We start from the raw sequence: 19,063 nt of genomic DNA, 5'->3' as shown, positions 1-19,063 counted from the left end.
CTCCGGACACACAGGCCCAGCAGCCATGGCTCACGGGTCCAGCCGCTCCGCGCCGTGTGGGATCTTCCCGGACCGGGGCACGAACCTGCGTCCCCTGCATCGGCAGGCGGACTCTCAACCACTGTGCCACCAGGGAAGCTCCTAGGGTTTTTTTTTTTTTTTTTTGAGAAATTAAAACAAAGCAAAATAAATATGAAAAGGGAGGAGTAAAAACTGCTCCTAGGTTAAAACCATGTCACTTTAAAATCCACTTAATTATTGTTCAAAGATAAGACATTGGCTTTATTGCTTTTTTTTTTTTAATGGTTTGGGTAAAACTGAAACTGTGTTGATTATATATACGTAAATCCTTGGCCTGTTTGTCTTTGCAGCCATTCCACATCCATCGCCTGCTCTGCTCTGTATCTTTGGGGACAATGCATGCAGGCTCTCTTTCACAAGCTCTGTGTTAGCTGCAAATAGTGGGGGATTCGCGGTAAGGGGATTCTCCTTCCCCTCTCTCTGCCTAGGCAGCCTCCCTGGTAGCCCTTGTACCTCCTCTGGGCTCCAGCTCCCTACAGGCCTGGTTTTAGCTTCCACCAGCCTTGGGGTAGTAGCAGGTGCTGCCACCAGACTGTGGGTCACCTCACTCTCCCCTGTGTGTTTCCTCAGCTCTTCCATCACCTGTGTACCCATTTCTCATAATTAAGGTCTCTCTGGTTTAAATACATGGGTGATTTCTCTTTTTCTGGTTGGATCCCAATCCGTCATATGTGTTTCCCTCCTCTGCCCTGATGTCAATTTCTAATGTCCAAATATGTGGATTAACAACTATATCCCACTGCTCCCTGGTTACAACAGGAAGGAGGAGTTGGGTTTATGGAATTCTGCAGATCTTTCTGACCTCTCTTGTATAATGGTTAATACCATGGGCTCAGGCCTGGTGTTGACTCCCAGTTCCTGTGTCACTTGCTAGCTGTGTGGTCATTCACAAGTTATCCAAGATATCTCTAAACCCGTTTCCTTATCTATGATATGGAAATGGTACTTTGTCTACTCCATATGGTTATAATGATTGAATAGAATAATATCCTCAAAGTACTCAGGAGAGTACTTACACATTGTAAGTGTTCTGTAAAAGAGGTAATTATTAATCACAAAGTCTCCCTTTTTTATAACATAAGCCTTTGCAGCTGGTATTACTCATGTCAGGAGTCAGACATGAAGTGAGGACAAGCATTTGCTGGCGTTTTATCCTCAGAGGGCTCTAAACCAAGTCAGTCATTTGCAGGGTCAGGATGTGCTAGCTGGCCTGAAAGGTGATGTAGTAAAATACCTGTGTGTTACTATACAGGAAGCCCTGCTGTGGCACTCACCTTGCTTTTGGCCCTGTTCTCCATCTAGTTATTCTGGAGTAAGGTACAGCAAGGTAAGAGTGGGGCTGGTTGTTATAAACTGGTAGATCAATTCTGTTCTTAGGCCAGAATTGGAGGATTTGTTGCACTAGGCTTAATGACTCCTGTCCTGTTTTATTCTTTTCACTCTCCTATCTCTCTGTCCTCCCCTGTCCTATTTCTTTTCTGAAAGGTCAGAATAATACCCAGCATCTTCATAAAACTTCTCCTGATTATTTCAAACAATTTGTGTTTGCAGTGGTATACATCTAATCTCCAGGCCCCCACGCAAAATTTCACAAAGAAGACCTCCTCCAGGATTTTTATCCAAAGAAAAAAGTGCTACCCTGCCATGCAGCCTGTAGCACTCATGTTTTGTAGGATCACTTCAAGCATTGTAGGGCTGCTGGAGCTGCACCTTTCTTCGGTTTCATTAACAAGAATGTTCACACTTCAACCCAAACATTTAAAATAATACCCACACAATGTGTTTAGGGTCTAGTTAATTATTAAGTCTCTGAGCTTGAATTATTCAAGCAAAATTGATTGGGTTCAACCTTCTTCCTTCTCTTTGTCCTTTTCTTAAAAAATAAAAATAATAAGTTCTCCCCTTTACTCTCTAAATAATGTGGAAAAGGTTATTAAGCAACCATCAGTACCCTGGACTGTGGGTGGTACCCAAGTGCTAACAGAATAGGTAGAGAGAAAACTGGCAGCATGACTCTTTTGTTAAAAAACATATCTGTACCTCATACACTTCCACTGTTAATTAGCATTTATTGAGACAATGTGTCATAGGTTCTCTTTTAAACGCTTCTTTAGAGTTATTTACAAGTTGGATAAGTAGGTATCTTAGAGTCAGCTCTGTGGTGCCAAAGCAGAAGAAATTGCTTCTTTCTTTGCTACCCCACCTCATGGTCAACTGAAACTGTTAAAATGTCTTGGCTTCACCATTAAAAACCATGTTGCTTAAGAATATGTGTTGACCTGAGAACATGTTCATAATATATTGCTAAGTGAAAACAGGAGGCTATAAAACTGGCTTCTGTTATGCATCATTTTATTAAAATACATAGGAAAGAGACTTTAAAAATAAACACCAAAATATTATTATCTGTGTTAGGATTAAACATTTCTTTTTGCTTTTCTATTACTTTTATAATTAGCCAATACACATGCACATAAAGATGTCATGGCTATAAATGATCCATCTTTTGTCTGAATCTATGTAAGTATCACATGTGTCAAGAGCTTACTGGAAATAGTGTCTCCTCATATAAGCCATGCAAGTGTAGATTTCACAAGAGTCACAATATTTTGTGAATGACAGCAACTTGAATAATTAACCTTAGCCTTCATTTTTAGCCTTCATTTCTAGACCTTCATTTCTAGTGCTTCCTCAGATTTCATATTAGTAAGATGTGAAAAATTGTGGCAATTGTAGGCATTAACATAGAAAACATAACAGCCTCACGGGTGTAGGAAAGGAATATAAAATAATTGTATTTCGGAGAAAGATTATAAAGGAGATGGCAGTTTTGAGAGGAAATGACAGAGATGCAGTGACTCAGTTTAGTGATACATTTAAATGTGGGATCTTCCATGAGAATTTTGTAGAGCGCTCTCCTAAAATCAAGATTCAAAAAAACCCCGGAAGGCCCTAAATGGCCTTACCTATTGAATTACTTGCCTTTGCTGCCCAGTTTCTGCATTGTGCCATTGGGCTACGTGTGTGCGCGCGCGCGCATCCGAGCGCGCACAGGGGATGGAGTTTTGGTGAGAGTGGCGAACTGTCTTGACTCCCCTTCATTGGTTGAATCCCCTGTAGGTGGTAACCTAGGCTGGGGATAAAGGCAGCAGCTAGAATAGTTCCGGAGGAGAAAACACTGTGCTCTACGTAGGGAAACTTTTGGGAATAGACATGGAGAGTTGTTCTTCTCGCACACACACTCAGGACTTGGAGGGTAGCGCGTACATGTCTGTCAGTGTATTTGTCCCGGGAAATGACACAAGAAGTGGTGTAACTGGACACCCAGAAAATTACTTTGGAGTTGTTGAGAACTGAATTTGGGGGGCGGGTAGCGCGCAGGTAAGAGGCGGTGAGAAAAGCACTGTTTTACAGATCTGTTGGAAGCCTAAAGGCGTTTGCTTCTGGGCCCCCTTAGCAAACGTGCCAGTCGGGTGGTGCCTCCGAGGACCGGAGGAAGCCCCGCTTTGCGATCCCTACGAGAAGCCTCGAGGAACCGGGAACGGCGGCGAGGCTGTGGCGCAGTTCCCAACCCGCGCCTGGGTCCTCCCGCCTCCATACCGTCCGCCACCACCGCCGCCGCGGCCTCCCTCAGTCCTCCCGTATCCCTGCATTCCACGTTGCGGCAGCCGCAGCCTCTCCAGCCGAGGCGTCCCCACCCTCCCCTCGGGGTGGTGCAGCCGCCGCGCCCCCGGCCCCCGCCCGCGCGCCCCCCAAGGCCTGGCCTCGGCTCTGCGGGGCCGCAGAACCGGACCTCAACGCGCCGGCTGGGTTCGGGCGGGGGCGGGGCGGGGGCGGGGAAGGCAGAGGGCGGGGAAGGCAGAGGGCGGGTGCGCGCGTGTCGGGGGGCGGGGGCCGCCATATTGGATCCGGACTCGTCGGCGAGCCTCCGCCTGCATGCGGCGGGGCCTGGAGCAGCCTCGCGGAGCCCAGGGCGCGAGCGCGAGAGGACGGGGAAGGAGGGGGAGGGGTGGAGGGAAAGGAAGGGAGTGGCTGCGAGCCGGGCTGCGGCAGCCTCTGGTCTCCTTACCAGCGGCACCAACCCCTCCTCCTGCGCCTCGGCCGCTCCCCTCTTTGCGGGGGAAAGATGCCCTTAACCCAGGGGTGTGAAGAAGGGGGAGAACTAGCTGCCGGAGCCGCCCGCGCCGTCGCCGCCGCAGTTGCTGCCGTCCGTGTCCTTTGAATCCAGAAAAGCACCCCCTCGCCAGGGCGTCGGGAGTGTGGGCGGGCGAGCGGGTGGGCGGCCGCGGTGCGGGTGTGGGGGAGACCGGGCTCTGCGCCCGGCGCGGCCCAGGCCGGCGGCCCAGCGACCACCGACATGGAGCGGGCTCGGGCGGCCGAGTAGCCGCCGCTCCCGGAGCCGGCGGCGAGTGCCGCCCGCAGCCAGTCAGGCCCCTGGGAGAAGCGGGGAGAAAAATGAAGAGTTTTCATCGGAATCCGTTGGAAATAGGACTAACTGCAAAGCCTTAAAAAGAAGGACCTCGGGAGGAGAAAGGGAAAGCCTCCTCCGGGGAAGGCTTGGCGTGCTCCGAGTCGAGGGGCTGCTTCAGGGACCTCGCCCCCTCCCTTTCCCTCCGGAGAAATTGCCGCTGATGCGTTATCCAAGTGGTGGTTGGGAGGATTTGCAGCAGAATTTTTGGTTTTCCCTCCCCCTTATATACATTCTGGTTTTTTCCTTCCTTTTCGATTTTCCTTCTGCTTGGGAAGTGAATTGCTGATGCAGATCGGACTTAATTCATTAATGATGCAACTGGATTCGTTTCAGGATTATGTTGCACGAGTTGAATTTTGAATGAAGGAGAAGAGTTTTTTTTTTTTTAAAGAAGTGTTGACTCTTTGGTTCTCAGTACTTTTTAATTATTTTATTTAAATATACGATTTAATTGTATTATTCTTTTAAAAATGTTTTAAATATATTTTATGGTAACTTTCCCTCAAAATATATGTGTATGTGTGAAATAGAAGACGCTTCAGTTAAGTGAGGTTACTGTTGTGTTGGATGTTGAATTCAGCACCGGCATTGCATGACAGTTGTTTGAATAACAAGTGGTTTATTTTTAAAACCACACCTTTTCAAGTTTAGGTTCAAATAATCATCGTCAAAATCGGTTCAGTAATTGAAAGAAAAACCAGCAGAAGTTGAAGCAAACATGTCTGGAGAAGTGCGTTTGAGGCAGTTGGAGCAGTTTATTTTGGATGGGCCCGCTCAGACCAATGGGCAGTGCTTCAGTGTGGAAACGTTACTGGATATCCTCATCTGCCTTTATGATGAATGCAATAATTCTCCATTGAGAAGAGAGAAGAACATTCTTGAATACCTAGAATGGGGTAAGTTTGTATGTAAAATAAAAAACTCTTTAGCTAGCCATTATGGTTTAATTGTTATAGAGAGTTATCATGATAAACTCTCTGTAATGAGTATATAAATATATATTGTGTTTACACAATATATATTATGTATTTAAACACATTATACATAATGTGTTTAAATATGTATACAATAAAAGAGTGGACACCAATTATTAAAGGTTTTTTTCTTGTAGTTTTCAGTAAATATTTTCCCAAGAGTAAAAGCATGCTACTCAGTTGTTGCCTAGATTTTTTTTTTTAACATCTTTATTGGAGTATAATTGCTTTACAATGGTGTGTTAGTTGCTGCTGTATAACAAAGTGAATCAGCTATATATATATATACATATATCCCCATATCTCTTCCCTCTTGCGTCTCCCTCCCTCCCACCCTCCCTATCCCACCCCTCTAGTGTTGCCTAGATTTAATGTGGGACTTATGAGGAAGAACTTATGTCTTTTGGTCAGCAGTAAGAGATTTTGAATAATTCTGTGATGGGCAAAAATGGATTATTGCTCGCTTTGCCGAGAGCGTGGTGGTATAACAGGCATTCAGTTGAAAGATATTTATTAGTGGAAACATTCCTTCCCAGGCTTTGGAAATCACTCTGGAAATGGGAGGAGATATTAAAATATCTTAGGTCAACAGGAACTTGAAGGTGGTCATCAGTGGGTTTTATCACATCTCTATATAGTACAAGCAAAGGAAATTACTAAACACGGACTTGCCAAAAATTGTCATGTTTGTAAGATGACATAAATAGTTTAAGAATTTTGTGATAGTATTTGGTAGAGAATGTTTGGGAGCAGCTCCTGCCTGCCTGAGAGTTAGATTTACTCTAAATTTAATTCAAACCTAAACTGGCTAAATTTTTGTCTTCATTCTTCTAAATATAGATGTGATTTAGAAGAGCTAGGTAGTGGAGTAAATCAATGATGAGAGCAAATGCTCCATGTGACCTTCAAGCTTGAAGGCTTGGCTTAAGTTCTGTTTCCGATGTTACATGTGAGCAAGTTCCAAAATCCACCAGTTCTCTGTGGGAAGAGTACACATCATGACATACCATACTGTGTATAGTACATGGCAGTGTACCTACATTGGTACGTTGACTTTTGAGGGATATTAGCTAAAGAAGTTATTTTGTACCTTTGGAATACCAATATTTGAGTTTGTTGGAAAGTTTTTATACTAAAATGTCTTTGTTTCCAAGTAAATCTTTATTTTTCTGAAGTAAAAGTCAGTTGGTGATTATTTCGTTTTTTTGACTTGCAATTTATTAAAAATTCGTTTGTCAGGTAAATCACTTATTCAAGATTGCCTACACATCGTAACTTTAATTATTCAATTTGTCAGTATCAGAAGTTTTCTAGCAACTTGATGTCGTAAGGGTTAAAAAACATACATATATGAAATGTGAATAGAATAATTTTTAAAAACAGATTACTAGACTCATACTGGGAATGTAAGAATTCTAAATGATCTTTCAAGAGACTGCTCTCTTAAGAATGAAACAGTTTTGACTTTGGTACTGGATTTGTGAATATATGTCCCTTATTTTTATGTGTAAAGTATTTTATAAAGCATGTGTAGTTTTACACTTCATGTTTAATAAATTTAGAAAATTTTTAGTTTTTTTTAAGATTTAAAGAAAAGATTTTGATACTTTTAGAGATTCAGTTCTTGAATTATGGTTTCATAGCGATACTCTAGTCTATGATTATGATTGTCATTTTAATATCTATTATTTCTCATCTGCAAAATGGTGGGAGAACTCTTCGTATGTACCAGTTGTAAACGTAATTTAAAAATATGATAAAAAACTATATCCTCAATTGCCTTTTGGTGATTAAGAATTTACATTTATGTTATGAGATATTTTTCTGTATTATCAGAATAATTTATATATATTTCCCACTAAATATGTTTTCTTGGATCTTGTTTCTTATATCTGTATTAAAAAAACCCTTGTTTGTATATATTTAATTTAAGCCAAATAAGCCAAAAGTCAAATAAGTGTTTGGCCAAATACATTTTATTTTTATTAGCAGATTTTAAACAATTTCAAGCAAGGGACTTTTCACAATTTTAAAGTAAATTATGTTTTAGGAGTATCCTTCATATTTTGTCTTTTAGAAGTCCGGTGTGATGTAACAAAAATATACATTCTCTTAAGTAAACTCCTGTTGTGTTTCTCAGTAATAAAGAACGAGAGACTAGAATTTTTAGGCAGTTATTTTGTAGGCTTTGGGACTAGGCAGTGTCTGTTAAGTCTTAGGCGTTTTTAAGTTGGAGTGTGAGGTCTTGAAAGTGGGAGTTACCAACCATAGAAGTTTGGGTAAGGAGGAAGGAAAGAAAGAATGGAAAAAGCTGTCAAGAAGTGCATCATGAGTAGTAGTATTTACTATCTTTAAGTTTTTTGAGAATTTAGGTTATTTAAGAATGCCAGTCTCCTCATTTAATTATTGAAATAGATCAACTGATTACTACATTTTGGGGAAATGTCTTATTGGATTCTCACTACCTAACATTATATAAAAAACAAGTTAGATTAAGGAAGTTTCCAGATAGTGAATTGACCTCAATTTAATATTTTAAATATTATTTTTTTGGTCTGTGATGGAAATTGAAAGGGATTATTTGTTGGGGTTAAATTTGGTAATTTAGGTTTGCCTTAAATGATACAATTTTTAGTTTGAGTTTTAAAAGACCCAATATTTGCAACAGAAGAGCTGTAGTGGTTAAATACTAGTACATGATGTATATTTGTTTGGCTGTCTATATGAATGGAAGTGTCATCTAGATATGCCTTATTTTTATGCTGATGGTACTTTTAAAAATGAAGTCAGCAAGATTCTGACTTGCTTCATTTCCATCAATTTCACTTTATTCCTAGTTATGGCGCATTTCACTTTTCTGTTGATACAGTTAATGTTTCGCTCATTACAGTATCATGACAGTAAGAAAGCTGACAATTCAAAGTTAGATTTTTTTTTCTTTTTTTTGATAGCACTCCTTGCATTTGGTGCTAATGGCTTGAGGGAGGAAACAAGTAGAGCTCTAGAGAGGAAGAGGGGATTAAGTCACTGAGCAATAGAGCAAGGGGGCAAAGAGTGCCTTAAGGCCATATATCACTTTTAAATTTAATAAGATTATTATTTTTATTAAATATTATTATATTTTCCTGTTATATACAGCAAGCTTTGAAAGATTGTTTTGTCCTTGTTTTTTAAGTTGTTGAAGTGGTTATGGTTTGTATGTTTTGTTTATAAAATAAAAGTTTTGTTATCAGTAGTGTGACTCTAGAGTTAAGTTACAGTAGAGCTGTGGAAGTAAAAATAACTTCTACATTATAAGCTAATCTGCTAATAATGACTAAATGAATATGTTATTCATTGAATTGGTTATCTTCTACTTTGAAATGGAAAATCAGAATTTTAGGGAATTCTTAACCAAGTTACTTAAAAAATAGGCATAAGATAATATTACTCAATACAAAAAAAGAAATGCAGAACTATCTGTATGTGGCCAACTGTATTTTGATGCTTTGTGAATCTTGGAGTTTATAACATTTCATTTAAATTATCCTTAAACAACAGTAATTTTATAGTTTATTCAGTGTATACACACACACACAATAGTCTGAATGACTAATAAACTTGTTACTAGAGTACATCAGCAGGTACTGTGGTTTAAACTTTTCATTTTATTAGAGTAGTTTTAAAGCTTATTCATGCTTTTGATATGTGGGTCATTTAAGTGAGGTGATGATGCCTTGATTAGAAGAATCTGAATCTTTTCTTCGTTCTTCACTTATGTTGTTCCTCGTTGTTAGCTTTTCCTGAGTAGAATTTATTAATCATACCAAATTACCAAAAAGTTCATTTAATACACATGATTAGGTTTATTTTTATTTAAGTCCTCAATTAGGATCATCATAAATGTCACCAGAAATATAGGTTGGGCATTTGTTTCCTTCATACTAGTCACCTAATAATCTAGTCTCTTCTAAGAGTGATAGTAAGTACAGTTATTTGATCTCACACAATGCTGGCATATGATAGAAGCAGGCAATAAGTGATGGCTATTATTTTTCCATTTCCATTCTGTTTCTCTCTTTTTTAAAGGATGTACTGCTCCATGAGTGTGAACAGGGATGTCAGGAATAACACTAATAATTTTAGGAACTTATTTCATATGGAAATGTAAGGCATACCTTAACATAGCAGTGTAAAAACACGTAGCATAATGTGTTGGAAATTTTATGAAATGTTCCATAATTCCTGGGACTTGGTTAATATTAGATAGTAAGCCCAGGCTATTTTAGGGTAAAAGAACTGAACTTGTTACAAATGAATATTTTATTCTGCTACTCTTTTATGGTAGTCAAAAAAAATTCTTCCAAACCCTTTTCTATTCATGTACACTTATTGCCAGTATATTGTATATATTGCTCATTGTTTTTCATCCTATTGGTTTTGATAGGTTTTAGAATCAATTTACTAAGTCCAACCAGCATTTAAAAAATTAAGTATACTAGAATATATCAAGTACATCATGTGTTGAAAGAATAAATATTGTTATACAGAACTCATGTTTTCTTACATTTCTTACCGAAGATTGGAAGCAGAAGAGTTTGAATTCTAGTGTAGATGACGCTAAAACATGTTCACTGTTTAACAGTGAAAAAATTATAGACCTAGTTCCCTTTTTCAAAAAGTACACATGATTAAATTTGGGACAGACTGAAGAATTTAAAAGAAAGGAGTTTAGGTAGTGACAGGATACTTGGAAGGAGGGAGGGAGAATGGGAGAGGGGAGAAATGAGAAAATGAGCATGAATATACTGTTTTCCTGGGTTGCTACTTTAGTCTGATTCGTGAATAATTGAGTATTTTTAATTTAGAAGAACTTAATGGACAGCGGAATTCACTCGGTTTTGTCTTTGATGGTTCATTTCCTTTTTTTTTTTTTTTTTGACATTTTTCCTTTTCTGACTTTGGGCTCCTGGATATTGACTTCCATTAACTGTAAAAGTTGTGTAACTTGTCAAACATGAGCGATATGACCTTTAGACATTGGTTGTAGTTTTTTGTTTATGCCTTCCCATTACTCCAGATGAATGTTAGAGTAGATGCAGGTGAGAAGGATCTGCTAGTTCCATAGATTTTTCTCATCCCTTGTTACTCATGAAACTTCCAGTGGGGGTGACTTCAAGTTTTCAGTAGCTAAGGTGAAGAATTGCTCAACAGCTTTTGCTGTATCTTGAGTCAAGAAGTTCTTTCCCTAAAGATTTTTCCTTTTTTCTTGGAAATGACCCACACTATAAGTATAGGTCATCCCAGACATATGAATGACTGTCTTTTGTTGTCACTGCATATAAAACTCCTTTCCAGATCCAGGGGATTTCCTTTTTTCCCCTTTGATGCTGATCAGAGTAACAGGTTTGCTCTTCCCAGCCAGTTGCTCCATACTTCCTCTCTACAGTGTCCACTTTTTCCAATTAGTAGCTGTTAGCCTCTATTGGCTAACACCCCTCCCCCAATTCTAGTGCTTCTTTATCTGCTGCTATAGGTGAGTAGCACTTAAGCTTTCATTGGTTAACAGGAGGCTCAGAGACCTGGCTCTCCACTTTCCAATCTCACTATTTGCCCCTTAATTCTTCCTCATATGAACGATGGTTCATTTTGGGGTTAGGGTTTCTTTAGCCCCCTCCCTAGTTTCAGAATGTGTTCTGGAAATCCATGGGATATTAATAGGCGCTTTTGGGGGAGGGGTTGTGTGGGTAAATAAATTTGGGAAACTTTTACACAAAATTAAACATTAAAAATATTGTGGGTTATCCTAGAATTTATAATGTTTTGAGGAAGACGGATGGCAACCAGTGTTCCATGGAACACCCTTTGGGAAATGCTCTTTCAGTATGAGGTCATGGTGTCCCTTGTGTCTTCAGGGTTAGAAAAAGATAATTTTAGGGAAAGCCTGGAACACTGTGTGGTTTGGAGAGAAAATCCAAATCTGAGTAAGTTAGGTTTTACTTAGTGGTGTGGACTTTCAGTTGTCTTCTGTGTCATAGTCACAGATAAACTTAATCATGGCGGAGTAGCACATGTGTGAGGCTGGTGAACATTTGCGTCCAGGAAAAGCACCCTATAAAGTAGAATGAAATTAGATAAAATAATGAACCAGTGCTTTTAGCCTCTGAAGTCTTTGAAATTACTGACAAGTCTCTGTTTATGACCTTTTCTTGCTCTAATTAAACTTGCTTTTCAAGTATAGGCATTCACAACAAATTCAGAAATTCTCACCTTATCTTTTGCAGCTTTAGTTACTTTAATTGTAACATGTTGCACAACTGTTGTCTGTCTGTGAAATAATGTTATTCATTACTTTGTGATATTTCAGAGGAAAAGATCATGGACATGCAATTTTACAATTCAGAGTGTTAAGTATTGTTTTTTCTAAGGTTACAATGTTTTTTGCTAGGCTGTTGGTTTCAGATTTTTGGATTAGTGTGGGAACTTTACTGTTATTTGTATCTGTGAAACTATGGGTTTCAAGTGCCAGCACCTATTTATGTAGAGCTTAAAGAAGCCAGAATATACAATACTTTTATTAAAGAGGAAACCATATATAATTGGTGCTGTTTCAACACTATGTGAGCAATTAGAACTCTGTGATTACCATAAATTTCTATTCTGAGTATTAAAGTGGAAGATAATACTAGAGGATAATTTGACTTGATTTTAAAGATAAATAGCTTATAGCATAAATTAATTAGTCTTTTTCTCTCTCTTCTGACATACATTTATTGTTCTCTTTAATTCTTCCCCATCAACACTATTCCTCTCACCCCCAATCTAATTATGCTTGAAAAGACTACTTATGTGGATGAAAACAATCTTTTAAAAATACCTGTGAATTAGTTCAGTCGTGCAATCACTTACTAAATTTTGGTTTTATTTCAGATTGCATACACATCACTGTAGGCTTAATTTATGAAAAAAAAAAAACAAAACATGTTCTAGTCAGTTTTTTCTATTCATAGTGATAAAGCTTAATTAAATTTACTTAGAGTTTCCATGGTGAAGATCTACAAGTGGAATACCTCAACCTGAAATATTTCTGTTCTAAACCTATAATACTGGAAAAGAGTAGGGACTTTGGGTTCAGACTGACTCCCTTGATCATTGGCTGGGTGATTTAAGCAAGTTACTTAACCTAAGTCTGTTTTAACATCAGTGAAAAATTGGCATAATAGTAATAGCTTATTTTTCCAAAAGGTTGAAAGTTGGTTTAGGATTTTCTTTTTCTGGTGATTTATAGTTGAATTTTGTTGGCTTTTTTCTCATTCTGTTTTTGTTTTTTTTTTCCCCAAAATGATAAGGTTTATTCAGGGAGATGCACACTCCATAGACAGAGTGTGGGCCATCTCAGAAGGCAAGAGACTTCTCATTCTGTTTTTGAAGTTTCTATCTGGCCTTATGATAAAGGAAGATAAAATGCTATTTTTTGGTAAAGTTTAATTGAAATGTATAGTTGTACTAATACAGGGATGTAAATAACTTTATTTCACCATTAACAAACATACTCATAGCTTACTGATAATATTTTATTGAATTATATTGGCATCGGAGATGTCTTTCCCTGTGTGACTATGCAAACAGCATCTTATTCCTTCTTTCAGGATATTTTGCACTGGAACATTTTGTTGTTATTAACTGAACTTTTTTTTTTTTATTAATTTTTATTGGAGTATAGTTGCTTTACAATGTTGTGTAGTTCTGAACTGTTTTTCAGTAAATATTAAGCCCATGCCTATTCTTTTCATCACCAACAGCAAATATTGTGAAATGGCTAGTTATGATTTATTTTTATATTTATATAGCTCCAACCTGCAAATCAGTGGTGGAATTCTAGACCTCAACTCAGAAGATTAAAATAATGATGAAAAATTATTGATATGTCATTCACTTAGGAATTTTTGTGGACTAAAGATTATGCAGCACCCATAAATGCATGTTGTAGACTGACAGTAAATATGAAGAAAATCCACAGTATACCCTAGTGTTTCCTAAACTATGTTTCAATAGATATAAATGAAGATTTTGAAAATTAAGAGTTCAGTGTATATGTAAGATTGGGAAATAGTACTTATTGCATCCCTCTTTGTATATTACAAAGCACATTATCATAGTAACACTTTTCAAAAGTTCTGTGGTACAGAAACCTCTTTAACTTTGTTTTACCTAGAATTTGCCTAAGTTATTTGACTTTGGAACCCTTTTTTTCTTTTCTTGTGGTACGCGGGCCTCTCACTGTTGTGGCCTCTCCCGTTGCGGAGCACAGGCTCCGGACGCGCAGGCTCAGCGGCCATGGCTCACGGACCCAGGCGCTCCGTGGCATGTGGGATCCTCCTGGACCGGGGCACGAACCCGTGTCCCCTGCATCGGCAGGCGGACTCTCAACCACTGCACCACCAGGGAAGCCCTGGAACCCTTTTTATGAGGATAGCTGGCAGAGTTTGGGAAGTGCTGGTGTGCGCTAAGAATCCATAGGCCGTGTCAGAGCTCTTAAATTAATTATATTTCAGAAAGTGGCTACTGAATTCTTCTATCACATCGTATTTTGAATATTATCACAGTTCACATCCAACTCCAAAGGCAGAGGTTTGAATGACTTGCCTTTATCCTTTCCGTGTTTAATGTTTTTTTAGCACTTCTGTTTGCATCACCTAGAAGGCAGTTCGGCAGTATGTACTAGGTTAATGTGGAGTTCTGCATTGGGTAAGTATGTGTTTATAGACAAAGAACAATAAAACTTGATACATGCCTTTGAGTTTATATTTATGTGTGTAGTTCGTGGTTTGTAAAGATGCTCCTGCTAACCTAGTGATTTTTTGTTTTCAGTAGCAATTGATCATTTTTTAATCCAGTTATCTCTCTAACCGTTGCGCTGGTATAGAATTTGGGAGACAGACTGTCATGGCTGTGGAATAGAAAAAACTAATTAATTTTATGAGAGGTTTTTTTTGTCAAAGCAATGTTGCCCTGCTGCAACAAGAATCCCATCCTTAAATACCTGGTTTACTGGAAGTGGCTAACGCCCCAAGTTGACTCAGATATTATTAAAAGTAGTCATGCACTTACTTAGAAGTGTTCTGTCCCGAGATTTAAAAAAATATTTGTTTGAAAAGATTAAGAAAAACCCGCAGTGGCTAGAGCCCCAGTTTGTGATTGTATTGCTAGCTAATTATGGCCTTGCCCCAACCAAAAATCATAACCAAGGAACATTTAAAAACAGACCAAAAGCTCAGGTATGTGGTGCAGCTGACACATTGACATGATATCGTAAAGCTTCTCATCTTCTGTACTTATAAAGATTTTCCTAGAGTTTATGGTTAAAACCATAATAATACTCCCAAGTCTAGTGTGATTCCTATTTCTGCCTTTTTCCTGAATGCCTTTGTAATGTGTCACCCCATTTCTGACTGATGCGTGCTAAGTTGACAGTTTTTTCCAGGCGTTCCTTGCTGTGTTACATTGCTGTAAATTGTGATTAAGTGTGATCATACTTGTTACTTTTACCTGTGTTCCTGTGGTAACCCCAATTAATTACAGCAGCTCTTGAGTTATCCTGGTACTGTTCAACCTCTGTGTGCATCTGCTCAGTTGACTTGTCTATGTTAAATGTATCTAAATGGATTACATTCCTGGGTCTTGTTGACCTTATTAATCATGCTTTTTGTTTCTCCTTTAAATGCTAAGTAACTTATAATCTCAGTATTACATGTGCACCTAACCTGAAAATATTGGGAATCCTACATATCCAAGGGCCTTTGTTTAGTAGAACTTTTAAAAAATGGTTACAACTTTGATCGTGTCAACATCTTGCTTAATATCCTACAGTGACTACTGATAGCTTTCAGGATGACATTGAAACTCCTTAGCATGGCATATGGATATGGTCCTTGTCTATGTTTCTAATCTTTTTATTATTTAAAAAAATTTGAAACAATCTGAAATGTACAGAAAAATTGCTAGTACAATATTTTCCCCTCTGAATCATTGGAGAGTAAATTGCCAACTTGATACCGTAATCCCCAAATATGTTCGTGTGTATTTTGTAACATTCTTTTGCATAACCACAATGCAATTATTAAAATTAAGAAATTAACACTGGTACATTAGTATCATCTAATCCTTAGACCTCATTCAAATTTTGTTAGTTGTCCTGATAATACCTTTATAGCAAAAGGATTCAGTTTAGAATCACATGTTGCATTTGGATGTCATGCCTTCTAGTGTCAGTCAGTCTGGACTAGGGCTTCAGATTTTCCTCAGTTTTCATGACTGACACTTTTGAAGATTGCCAGCTGGTTATTTTGCAGCATTTGAAGTAAACCCTAAATTTGGGTTTGTTTCCTCATGATAATACATCTTTGGCAAGAATATCCCAGAAGTGATGCCATGCAGCTCTTTTATGTGGATATCCTTTTCATTCAGCTCAGCCTTCAACACCCTACTCTGATCCACGATGCCTTCTCTTCCCCCATTCCTACTTTGATCTATTCCTCCTAATGGCATATATATGGTATATGTGTATGTATGTATGCATATATGTGTATATATATATATATGTATATATATAATTTTGTTTATATTTCCCATTCTTACCTTAAAGGGTTTTTTAAAGTTATTCAAAAATTATATATATATAGTACAGTATATATAGTATATATAGTACAGCAGAAACTAGTACAGCATTGTAAATTAACTGTACTTCATTAAAAAAAATTTATATATAGTAAAGTTCATTTGTTTTGGTATATATCCTATGAGTTTTGACAAATGTAGACCAGTACCATAGTCAAGATACAAAGCAATTCTATTATCCCCCAGATTCTCTTGTGCTGCCCTTTTGTACCACACTCACCTTTTTCCTCCAGCTATAATGAGGTGTTGACTCTTCTACTAATCAGATCTTTTACTTGATTATTCTTTAACTGTTCCATGGATTTCTTTCTTCATTGATGTATCCTGCTTTATTTCAGAAGGGGTTTCTTATAAGTAGTGGTTCATAGTCCCCTCCCTCAGCAGTTGATAATCTATAAATGAGTATTTTATGGGGTGAAGGTAAGGAGAAGAGGGTGCTACTGTTTAAAGGAATAAGATAAAATGCAAATAGCCTCCAATTTTTAAAGGTAAAATTTTCTTACATTAAGTCTGTGTTTAACCTTATTTGCAACAGTGTCCAGCATAGTCTGGTGATGATGAATTGAACACACAAATTAGTTTCATTCTCTTCTGCAGCCCCACTAAAACTATGGTAAAGGAATTTTTAAGAAGTCGTAAATCTTCAAGGATGAGAAAAACATGGGAGGATACTGTGAAATTTTGGAAGCTGAAAAAGCATGTAGATGGGTGATAACTGCTGACTTAGCAGATCTGAGAAAGTCAAGTCTTAAGTCAGTAATAGTGTAAGCTAGGACCTATCCCCTTGACTTGGCAGAACGCTTAAAAGTCTTAGAAATTGGTATTGTCAGGAATCTGTGAAAGTTGAGGTACAGGTGGAGCTAAAATGTGGAGGACTGATTGAATTGTTGTATAAGCAGTAGGAACTCTAGAGCCCTTCCCCTGCTACATGCCAGCTGGCTCCTGTCTTCCCTCCCCAAACAAAGACTGAATGTCTATTTTCGGTAAGACAGAGATTCTCTGTGTTGAGTGACGTTAGGCACAGTTTAGGATGGGCATTTCATACTGAAAACAGGAGAGTAAATAAATGTTTATATACTTTTGCTTGGCTCCCAGAAAGTTGGCAACTAGGCCTTTATCACGAAGATAAGAGATCAGAAAAGTCTTCTCTGAAGAATCTGACCAGTCCAAGAAGAAAGGCCTAAAGATACAGATACATCAGAGATTCCTCAGTAAAGGGCTCAGGTAGTCACACTTCAGTGCAGTTCATTATCAGTGGGCTTCACCCAAAGATTCAGAGCTTCAGAGCATCTTTCCATTTTCTCATTCCTAATATAAAACCAGGGATTGTCAGATATCTGAAGAAAGCCTATAATAAATAAGATACAGCTTCAAACAAACAAAAAACGGGAAAAAAGCACCTTACATGAAACAGACTCTGCAGAGAAAGTATGACTTCAGAAACAAAACACTATCATTAATATTCTCACAGATAAGAGAAGAACCATAAAGTAAGTCAGGATGTCATGAAAAGGAACAGTGAAGGGCTTCCCTGGTGGCGCAGTGGTTGGGAGTCCGCCTGCCGATGCAGGGGGCGTGGGTTCGTGCCCCGGTCCGGGAGGGTCCCGCATGCCGCGGAGCGGCTGGGCCCGTGAGCCATGGCCGCTGAGCCTGTGCGTCCGGAGCCTGTGAGCTTCAACGGGAGAGGCCACGGCAGTGAGAGGCCCGCGTACCGGGAAAAAAAAAAAAAAAAAAAAGGAACAGTGAAAAAAATGAAAATGAAAGAATGAAAAAAATTAAAAATGTGATAGCTAAAATTAAAACCTCAGTACACGAACCAGAAGGTAAAACAAAGAATTTCTCAGAAAATACAGCAGAAACCACAAAGGGATAGAAGAGAGGAGATAAAAAGAAGAACATTGGAGGACCAATTTAAGAGGTCTGAATAATAGGAATTCCAATAGGGAGAACAGAGGGGAGGAACCCAATGAAATCATTCAAGAAAATATTCTATAATTGAAGGACACGTGTTTCTAGATAAAGAGTCCCTACCAAATACCAGCACAAGGGGTGGAAATAGATGCATACCAAGATTTACAACCAATTCATTGTGGAATTTGCAGATCTCTGGGGACAAAGAACAGACTCAAAAAGTTTCCAAAGAGAAAATACAAAGGATCAGGAATCAGAAAGGCTTTGGACTTCTCAGCAGCAACACTGGAAGCTAGAAGACAACGTTAGTATTTTGAAGGAAAATGATTTCCGAATTGGAATTCTGTAACCCTCCAAATTCTCAGTCAAGTGTGAAGGCGGGATAAGGATAGTTTAAGACCTGCAAGTCTTCAAAAAATTTTTACCGGGCTTCCCTGGTGGCACAGTGGTTGAGAGTCCGCCTGCCGATGCAGGGGACACGGGTTCGTGCCCCGGTCCAGGAGGATCCCACATGCCACGGAGCGGCTGGGCCCGTGCGCCATGGCCGCTGAGCCTGCGTGTCCGGAGCCTGTGCTCCGCAACGGGAGAGGCCACAACAGTGAGAGGCCCACGTACTGCCAAAAAAAAAAAAAAAAAAAAAATATTTTTTACCTTCTGCAACCTCTGGACTCCCAATAGGGTAACCCACCATCCAGGTTTACCTGGGACTAGGGAATTTCTTAGTATATAGACTTGTGCTGAAACCAGGAGAGCCATAGGCAAACTGACGAGTTGGATGCTCTAGCCCCAACTAAACAGAGTAAATTAAGATGAGGAAATATAAGATATCCCCTAGTAGGAGATCCAGTACAGGGGAGAGAAGAAAGGATTTCCTAAGATGATGGTGAAGAGAGAATACAGAATGATTGCTTTGCACCAAACATAGAGGTCAATCAGCCCAGATAAGAGGCAGTGCAGAAATCTCCCCGAG

The 19,063-nt window shown here is 38.9% G+C and overlaps 1 protein-coding gene across 5 annotated transcripts in view; it reads left to right on the top strand.

Moving 5' to 3' along the window:
• The first annotated feature begins 4,150 nt into the window (after positions 1-4,150).
• CDC42BPA (CDC42 binding protein kinase alpha) overlaps positions 4,151-19,063 on the top strand; it is a 326,828-nt gene continuing 311,915 nt past the window's right edge. For all 5 annotated transcript variants that reach the window (XM_060128307.1, XM_060128299.1, XM_060128320.1 and 2 more), the window contains exon 1: positions 4,151-5,448. In XM_060128307.1, the coding sequence (XP_059984290.1) occupies positions 5,271-5,448 (178 nt within the window). In that variant the 5' untranslated portion in view covers positions 4,151-5,270. The remainder of the gene's footprint in view (positions 5,449-19,063) is intronic.

The sequence above is a fragment of the Lagenorhynchus albirostris genome, chromosome 2, assembly GCF_949774975.1.
Source record: "Lagenorhynchus albirostris chromosome 2, mLagAlb1.1, whole genome shotgun sequence".
NCBI lineage: Eukaryota > Metazoa > Chordata > Mammalia > Artiodactyla > Delphinidae > Lagenorhynchus > Lagenorhynchus albirostris.
Note: the sequence above shows the minus strand (reverse complement) of the source record. Positions and strands in the feature narration are given on the sequence as shown.